The sequence below is a fragment of the Cicer arietinum genome, chromosome 3 (genome assembly GCF_000331145.2).
Source record: "Cicer arietinum cultivar CDC Frontier isolate Library 1 chromosome 3, Cicar.CDCFrontier_v2.0, whole genome shotgun sequence".
Lineage (NCBI taxonomy): Eukaryota > Viridiplantae > Streptophyta > Magnoliopsida > Fabales > Fabaceae > Cicer > Cicer arietinum.
In genome coordinates, this window is record NC_021162.2 from 51,781,396 (window position 1) to 51,791,662 (window position 10,267).

Genomic DNA, 10,267 nt, shown 5'->3' on the forward strand with positions numbered 1-10,267 from the left:
AAATAAAGAAAAATTAGTAATTGTAACATAATTTATATATATACAAAATATATATAATTATTATTAAATTATTTTTATGTATTTTTTAATATTAATTTTATTATAGTCAAAGATAATTTAATAGTATTATTAAATAATTTATTTAAGAAATATTTATGTATATATAAAGAAGAATCTACAAATGATTTTTATATTTAAGGAGAAACAAATATGTCAAGTAAATAATTGTAACATATGCCAAAAAAGAAAAAAAATTGTTGTAAGTGTCGACATTTCGTTGTTTTGAAATGAATCAGAAGTGAACACGTGTCCTGTTGTGGTATCCAACGTCACCTAACAATAGTTGATTGACTCTGTAGAAGTAAGAATCAAATACAAATGAACAAGGACACAATTCCGTCCAGGTTCATTACGTTCTCTCTCTTACTGTTTCGTTTTCCTTTTCTTTTTCCTCTCGTTGAAACTCGAAAGCGTGTAATCTTAACAGCAAAGAAAAAGAGAAGAGAGCGAGAGTTTCTCACAGAAGAGAGAGATAAAATGGAAGAAGCAATAAGAGGTAGTTGCAATCGCAACAAAAACAATAAGAGTTTTTTCGTCTCGAAAGGGAAAAAGGAAGATTCTTACCATGTGCTTTACAAGGTTCCTTATGGAGATAGTCCTTATGTTAGAGCCAAACATGCCCAGGTACCCTACAATTTCTCCTATCTTTCATTTTTATAATTTTACTATTTTTCATTTTAATTTTAAGTTTGATTGATTATTGAGAGATTTTCAATGGAAAAAAAAAAATATAATCCATAATTCATTCATATTGATGGAGATAGGAGACAAAATTTACATTAAGTCTTGCTTGGTAGTCTTATACATTTTCCCTTTCCCTTGTAATATGAGGACTCTAACGGTACTACTAAGTGAGTTAAAGTGATCAAACCATCTGAATCGTTTTATAACAGGGTTCTCTAGGATTTTTTTATTATTGAATTTAGATATTTTATTAATACTAATTAATGAAATGCAGAACCGGCCTCTCCATAAAACAAATTTTTATTTAATAAAAAAGTAATTTAATTTTCTTTTAATATTATCTCAACACATATTAAATCAATTGACTTTATTATTAATACTAAAAGAAATATTATATATTATTAATTATATTAATTTAATAAATAATCTAATAATTATATTAATTTAATAAATAATCTATATACATATCAACTAAGATATATACATGTCAACGCGTATCACGATCCCACGTTGAATGAATACCTTGCATGAATGTAATTCTTTATTTTAATTCGTGAAGCTACAAATATATATTTTGTTGTTGAATAATGTTGACTTAGTTTATCTTTTGTTTGGCAAAAACTTTAAATTTGTAAATTCATTTTTTTTCGTTTTTAGTGATTTTTTTTTGTTGTATTAAAAAAGATAAATTTCACCATAATTAATTTAATTCACATAACTGTTACACAATTGTGAGGTATCGAGTTCGAATCCAAGACAAAATGTTCAACTTAAGAATATCAATATTTGTCTGTTGATCTAAGTACTGTTATTAGAGAATTTAAATTATATTATTGATGTAATTTCTATCGATTTGAATAAATAAATATTTTTTTTAGTAATAAAAAAAAAGGTTATGCACTTCAAAATTATAGAAATTAAATATATGTAGAGATATGCTAGTACAATCTTATAGATGACATTTTACTTGTATGGTATAAACTATAATATTTAAAAAAAAAATATTACGAAATTTTGTAGATTTAATCTCCTTAACAAAAACTACTAATTTGCCTATATCTACAAAGAGTTATTAAGTGGAGGATCTTTAAAAAGATACTGGTTGAGTAAGTTGATCTTCACTCTATATATTAGGTCTAATTGTATTTTTTTTTTGTCTTTTTGTTCTATTACATTCATGAAAATAGCGGTGTTTATGATGTAAAGGTTGAACCGACCATATTAATGATTTGGTTCAGCTTTTAAAAACCACATTCGAATCAAGTTCAGAGCAGTTTTGAATCGGTTTGAAATTGATTTATAAATATAAATCAGTTTAATATTTTGAACAAGTTTTTAGTTAAAATAGATTTTGAACTAGTTATTCGAAAAATGAATTTTGAAATTCTTTCGAAAAGAAAATATCGATTTTTTTCGAGAAAATTAGATGTAAAAAATTTTCTAATAAAAACCATTTTTAAGATAAAAAGTTTCAATTATTTTTCGAAAAAAAATTCAAAATTCTTTTGCTAATTTTTTTTTTATTTTTAGAAAAATAGATATAAAAAATTTTCAAGAAAAAAAATTCGATTATTTTTCGGAAAGGAAGTCAAAACTGTTTTACGAAAAAATGATTTAAAATATTTATGATTTTTTTTTTTTTGAAAAAAAAGTTTCGTATTTTCTGTAACTTTTTTATGAGAAAAACAAATTTCAAAATTTTTCCAAGAGAAAAAATCTTAATTGAATTTAAAAAAGTTTTAAAATTTTTAAATTAGTTTTGGTTAACTGAATTGTTTTAAATATATGGTTCAATCCATAAACCATTTAATTGATTTGGTTTTTTTAGTGCAGCGCAATCCAATTTATCAATATAGTACTATTAATCATATATTTTGAACACTCCAACATGAAAATAATATCTCTTTCAAATATTAAACTTTTTAGTCCCTTAACTGTCACATTTGTTACAGTTTTGATTCTAACATATAGATTAACATCAAAAGTGGTGAAATGCATATTTTTATATATGACATTAAACACATTGATCTTACAAAATAAAAGTAGGTTTATATTTATCTATCTCACCAAACACTTTAATGATAATTTAAGAAATAACAAAAACATTTTAGAAATTAAAATAAATTATAAAAAGATGAATTTATGAAGTTACAAAAACAAATAAACATTTTGTAATTTTATTTTTAAAATATTTTTGTTGTTTTTAAATGTATCATTTGAAATGTTTGATGTGGTGGGTAAATATAAATCCACCTCTATTTTATCATGTCATTTTGTTTAGTATTATGTCATTTAAAAACATGTAACATTCACGTCACCAATTTTTTGGCAAAAAATCTTGGTTGGAATCAAAATTATAATAAGTGTGAAATTTGAGGACCAAAAAGGTGGATATTTAAAATGGAAAACTATTTTATTTTCGTGAGCGATAAAATAGACACTAAAAGTATAATTTGGGTGGCTTCTAAAACTTCACAAGGTATTTAGTCCAAAATAATATTTCACAAGATACATGAATATATTTTTACATCCAGATTTTTGTTGCTGTAGTTAATATATGCATGACCGAATATTTGATGATCTCGATTTACACTCTTCTTTCTATTTGGTCGTGAACTCACACATCATGTTCTATTTTCCCTTTACTTCCTTTCTCTCATTTTTAATGCTTCCCTTAATTTGTAGCTCTCCTTCAAATATCTCAAATTTTTCTAATGGAGTATGATTGTGACACAATGTTTACCCTAATAATGATAATAATATGAATTGTGCAGCTGGTAGAGAAAGACCCAGAAGCTGCAATAGCATTATTTTGGAAAGCAATAAATGCAGGGGACAAAGTGGATAGTGCTCTAAAGGATATGGCAGTGGTGATGAAGCAATTAGACAGATCCGAAGAAGCCATTGAAGCCATCTGTTCGTTTAGAGGTCTTTGCTCCAAACAATCTCAAGAGTCTCTTGATAATGTACTAATAGATCTTTACAAGGTACAAATCATCCTCTTTTTTTTTTTTTTTTGTAGTGATAATAATTTAGATTTAATTGATATGCAATGTTTGTTTGTTATAGCTTCATGGTCCATCTAAAGTGGGGCATGCGGGCCAACTAAGGTAGATTGGTAGAAATTTCCACCCCTTAGTAGGTTAGCAGGCAAGTGAGTTGGTCTATCAATAACAATAAAATTAAAACAAACTAGAATTGATTTTTAGATTAATTACTTGTAAAAAAAAAATCAAAATTAGTAGACTAAAATTTTAGGCGATCCTACAATTGTTACAACAATAAAACTTTAAGTTTATTGAGTTGTAGCAAGAAAGTAGGTTAAAGATTGAGAAAAAAAATTGAGTCGCTAAAAAATATCGAGTATTTCGTTATACTAGTTAATTAGACTAACAAATCGGCTTTGATATCATATTATGATTTTAGGTAGAAATCATAGATGAGATGACATACTTTTAGAATTTGAGTTGGACCTTACACAAACTGACTTGTAGGATGGGGATTATCTACCACTTATAAACACTTTGGTATGCCTTCTCTTATCCAATATGAGATTCTTAACGAACCACCTCACGTCCATGACTGGACATTTGGATGTGACCTGAGAGGTTCGATAGCAATGACATGATAGCAAGTGGCTCAATGGATCTGGGATTGCCTCCAATACTATGTTGAGAATCACGGTTGAGTCCAAGAAAGAGAAAAATAATTAGAAAGAAATATAAAACTTGAAATGATACTGTGAAGAATTATGATACAATTAATATAGGATACACCTTTTATAGTGTCCATAAAGTAACTCACTTAACTATCTTCTATCTTATCGTAACTAACTTAAATCACATCTAACTAAATCTAACAATATCTATCAGCCTTACAAGTTGGAAATATGTAATAACATTTTCAACTTGTGAAGAACAATACAAGAAAAAAGAAAATAGTAACTAAATAAAAAAAATTACAAGATAAAGAATACAAGTCGCAATCACATTGGTTAAAAAAGAAAGTTGATGTAGAAAATGGTAGTGACTGAGATGCATAACTCTCGTCGAAGTCTTCTATTTACTTTGGACTAACTTGAAAATCGTTCAGTGTCTCCACGACACTCACTCCATATAGAATCAAAAATCCCAATTTTGGATCTTTAAATGTCAAATTTAGCTAACAAATCTTAACCACCTTAACATGGAAGCACGAGAAATGTCTAACTACCATAAGATAGAAGATAAATAGAATGATAATTGTTTTACTACCATACATAGAAGCACAAAGAATTAAAAATGCTTAACTAAGCATATAGAAAAAGATAAAATATTTAACTACCATAGTATAGAAATATATGAGAAAGCCAATAATGACTTAAAATCAAAAAGCATACCACCAAATTTTGCGGGGCATGAGAAATTTCAACAAAAAATATTGATATTAATAAAGGTGTGAAAAGGAATTTGTCCTGTATACTTTGACACTTCAACAATTGAAATACACAAAAAACCACATCAAAGATATCAATGCCACACAACCTGCCATTATTAAAACTCCTTGCTCTAATCTTTATCTAAAAAACCGGATTCAAACGTAGTAATATTTTCCTCTTTTCAAAAACCAAGAAAATTTTGGATGAGTAGTAGCCATCATTTATTGAAGCTTGCATTAGAAGTTCCATAAGGCATTGAAAGGCAAAGACTTTATTCAAAGCTCAACTTCTTCTCGGCAAAGTTCAACACAACAATTAGAAAGAAGAGACTTGCACCAACAAAGCTTGATTTTGGATTGTCCGATCTCGGTCAATCAACCACATATGTCTCTACTACGTGAATGCGAAGAATCCCCAACTGTAGGAAATCCTGATCAATGAATATTCTTGCTTGAAATGTACTTGATTTATACTTTGAGTCTATAGAGGCGAATATTAATTTAAATTTGTTGTGGATGATAGAAATGTGGGAAAATAGATGAGCAAATAGAATTACTGAAACGAAAGCTGAAATTGATCTATCAAGGCGAGGCCTTCAATGGGAAACTCACAAAGACAGCACGGTCTCATGGCAAGAAGTTCCAAGTTTCTATTAAACAAGAAACTTCAAGATTACTGGTATTCAATATGTTTCATTTGTTGCAATTTTCAATATGTTTCATGTTTTCAAATATTTGTGTAGAAAACACTATAATTATAAAAGTATTGTTTTCAATATTTTTTATATAAATATTTGCGTTTAGAAATCAAATTAAAATGAATGTGCAATTTTGTAATTGGACCTAAATATTACTTGCATAATAGGGAAACTTGGGCTGGGCCTACATGCAAAAGAAGAACTACATGATGGCCGAGGTGGTGTATGGGAAAGCCCAAATGATTGAACCCGATTGTAACAAAGCATGTAACTTGGGCTTATGTCTTATTAGACAAGCCCGGTATGAAGAGGCACAATTGATTATTGAAGATATAATAAAAGGAGAACTTCCAGGCTCAAATGATAGTAAGTCAAGGAAACGAGCCCAAGAACTCTTAGTAGAGTTGAGATCCTTGCTACCTCCACCATATCCATTGGATCTTTTGGTTATGGATGATGAGTTCATCAGAGGCCTAGAACAATTGATGAATGAATGGGGTCCAGTTAGATCAAAGAGACTTCCAATTTTTGAAGAGATTTCTTCTTTTAGAGATCAGTTAGCTTGTTAAGAAATTTAACTTTGTACATTTATGGCTTTATTGGATTTGGTCATTCTCATGGGTTTAATATTTTTGGGAAATAGGGTTATAGGATAAGGTGAAAATATAATGCTTGTTTGAAAATCGAGGGACCTTTAAAATGTATGTTGAAACTATAAAGTGGAATGAAGTTCATTATGCAAATTATTCATTACTAGTATAATTATGTTGAAAATAAGCGTGTTCAGAAAAAAAATTATTCATAGTTTTCACGGCAAAACCTCTTTTCACACGACAAAACAAGTTTGATTGGTTCTCTTAATCCAATCTAAGTCTTACGAGAAGTCTCTGAACTCAACATGTTCCAACTCAATAATCAGAATGAACATTTGGAACAAATAAATTTAAGTATAGTCCTATCGAATGAGGTGTTACAATTGTCCCTTCGTTAAGAAAATTGCGTCCTTGGTAGTTTGTTTAGAACGCATATGCATGGTCCGAGTAAAACAATGATACTCATTTATATAAATTGGTAAATTACATTGGTCGAAAAATATACAAATTCAAAATGGTTACAACTAAAAATAATAAATATATAAACAAATTTTAGATATCTAAATTAATAGAATAACTCGGCAAAAAATTTATAAATGTGATAAAATTAAAGAGTTTGAAATATGTTTTTGGATCTGTAACGTTGACGAAAAGAATATCATAATATGAACCAAAAGAATTTCGTAATAAGATGTAATGTGAAACCAAATAACACCGCTTCAAGAAGACGAGTAAAACGTCTCACTCAAAAAACAAAATCACATAAAAATACGAAAGAAAAATTTGTTAGATAATGTTATTATATATTAGTAGTAAGGGTATTTTAGACATTTCTATTCTCATGTATATATACTCATTGTAACCATGTTAACATGATATCAAAAAGCTTTGGTTGATTTTGGAATCTACTGTAAAGAAGAGAGAGACTATTTTGATAGAAAAGACAACCACCAAAAGAGAAAAAAGAAGAGTAACCATATTCTCGATTTTGTTAAACCAGTCTCAGAAAATATCGATTGCGCATTCGTTAACCGTTGGATCAGGCTGATTTTTGGACAGCAGGTTCGCAACATTCAGGTCTTCGTCTTCATCGGTCGGATCGGAGAAACGACGTATGGAAGGGGATAAATCATGCTCGCACAGCACCAGGTTATCCTAAATTTATTTTGTCTCAGTGATTGTGTTCACCTCAAAGGACAAAATTACTCTTATTGGAGTCATGTGATGAAGAAAAAAAAATGATTAGAAAAGATATGTGGGGTTTTGTTGATGGAACCTCTGTTAAGCCTACAGATAAAAAGGATAAAACTCAATATGCAAAAGATCTAAAAACATAGAATGTTAGTAATTCAAAAATTATTACTTGGATTAATAATTCTGTTGAGTTGTCTATATGAGTGCAACTAGCAAAATATGATACTGCTAAAGAAATTTTGGATCACTTGAAATGTTTGTATGTTCAGTCTAACTTTGCAAAACGTTATCAGTTGGAAAGTGATATTAGAGCCCTTAAGCAGAACAATATGACCATTCAGGAATTCTATTCGGCAATGACTAATATGTAGGATCAATTGACTCTTATGGAATCACGTGAGTTGAAATCTATTGAAGAATACATTGATCAAAGAGAGGAGCAACGTCTGGTTTGATTTCTAATGGCTCGTCGTGATGATTTTGAGGGCCTTCGTAGAGGTATTTTGCATCGTTCCCCCTTCCTAATGTTGAATCAGTAGTTAATGAACTGTTGGGAGAAGAAATCAGACTCAAGACTCATTCTGGTGTGTTAGATAAGGGAATTCTCTCAACTTTTCCATCTGTTTTTTTTTTGCTCCTGTTCAAAAAGGAAAATCTCAAGGGAGAGTTGGACTTGGTAATGATGAGTGTGCATTTGCAAAGAAAAAGGTCATTGGAAAGCACATTATCCGAAATTGGAGATATCACATAAGAATAATTTTAGGGGGCCATCGTCCAATGTTGTTGTTTCTGCTCTTCCTACCATTGACTCTAATTCTAGTTTTGTATACTCATCTGAGACTGTTTCCCAAATATCTAATATTGCAGAACAACTTCAAAAACTTGTTGTCATTCAATCACATGCCATGTCTGCCACCTCTTCTAAAGGTTTGAACTCCTCTAGTATGTCAGGTATATCTCCTTCCATATGGATTCTTGATTCTGGAGCATCTCATCATATGACATACGATGATAAATCTTTTGTGTATGTGAAACCTACCTCGTCTGTGTCGATTATGACTACTGATGGCACTCCTATGCCACTAATAGTCATTGGTTCTTTCTCCACACCTAACATGTCTCTTTCTGATGTTTATTATATTCCTAATCTTACTTTGAGTCTTGCTTCTGTTAGTCAAATATGTGATTTCGATTATATTTTCTTCCACGTCTTGTTGTGGGCAGGATCCACATTCCGGTAGGCTGATTAAGACATGCCATAGACATGGGGGATTTTATGTTTTGGATGACCTACGACTTTCTCTATATGTTGATGATATGATTATTACATGTGATGATGTTAGTGGAATCAATGAGTTGAAATTGTAGCTAGCCAAACAGTTTGAGATGAAGGACTTGGGAACTCTTCGCTATTTCTTGGGGATTGAAGTTGCTTACTCTCCTAGAGGCTACCTTATTTCTCAATCCAAGTACATTGCCAACATTTTTGACCATTCTCGTCTTTTTGATACTAGAGCAGCAAATACTCCTCTTGAGTTGAATGTGAAATATGTTCCCTCGGATGGTGTTCCTTTACCAGATTCCACTTTGTATCGTACTTTGGTAGATGCTTAGTGTATCTTACGATTATCAGACCTGACATTGCTTATGTTGTTCATGTTGTTAGACAGTTTGTTGTCTCTCCCACTACAATACATTGGGCAACACTTCTTTGGATTCTTTGTTATCTTTGAGGAACTCAATTTCAAAGTCTTCTCTTTTCATCGTCATCCTCATTGGAGTTACGAGCTTATTCTAATGTTGAATGGGCTGGTGACACCATAGATCGTAAATCCACCACAGGGTTTTGTATCTTTCTTGGAGACTCTCTTATTTCTTAGAAGAGTAAGAAACAAGACATTGTATGTCGCTCCTCAACAGAAGTTGAGTATCGTGCTATGGCATCCACTACCGCTGAAATAATTTGGTTGCTTTGGCTTTTGTCTGATATGGGTATCTTTCTTTCTGAGCCAACTCCGATGCACTGCGATAACAAGAGTGCTATTCAAATTGCTCACAACTCGGTCTTTCATGAACGCACCAAACACATTGAGATTGATTTTCCTCTTACTCGTCACCATCTTCAGCATGGAACCATTACTTTACCGTTTGTCTCTTCTTCTTTACAGATTGCTGATTTGTTCACAAAGATGCATTTCATTAAACGTTTCCATTTTTTAGTTGACAAACTCTTGATGCTCCATGTTAATGTATCGTGAATTTGAGGGGATATGTTAGATAATGTTATTATACACTAGTAGTAAGGGTATTTTAGACATTTCTATTCTCCTGTATATATACTCATTGTAACCCTATTAACTCAAGTTTGGTTTATTCTATGTTATGAAATTTTAGAATGGTTGTCTCTTTTCTTCCTCTTTTCATTGTTAACAAAATTAACTTTATGTGGGAATCACTTATTTAAATTAAAATGAATATAAAAAATTTAAAGGATAGATTCGAATTTAGAAAATGATCTTAAACTACTCTATTGTTTTTACTTTTCAACATAAAACCATCCCATCTTCTATGAGTGAAGAATAAATTTTTCATCCTTTTCAAGGAGACGATCGGGAGACGAGT

The 10,267-nt window shown here is 30.3% G+C and overlaps 1 protein-coding gene across 1 annotated transcript; it reads left to right on the forward strand.

Annotated features, from left to right (window-relative positions):
• Nucleotides 1-363: 363 nt before the first annotated feature.
• Nucleotides 364-6,608, forward strand: LOC101497920 (protein SULFUR DEFICIENCY-INDUCED 1-like). Its single transcript, XM_004492270.4, has 4 exons — nucleotides 364-684; nucleotides 3,519-3,731; nucleotides 5,684-5,839; nucleotides 6,026-6,608. Exons 1-4 carry the CDS (start codon nucleotides 379-381, stop codon nucleotides 6,425-6,427), a joined length of 1,077 nt encoding a protein of 358 aa, XP_004492327.2. The 5' UTR covers nucleotides 364-378; the 3' UTR covers nucleotides 6,428-6,608.
• The last annotated feature ends 3,659 nt before the right edge of the window (nucleotides 6,609-10,267 follow it).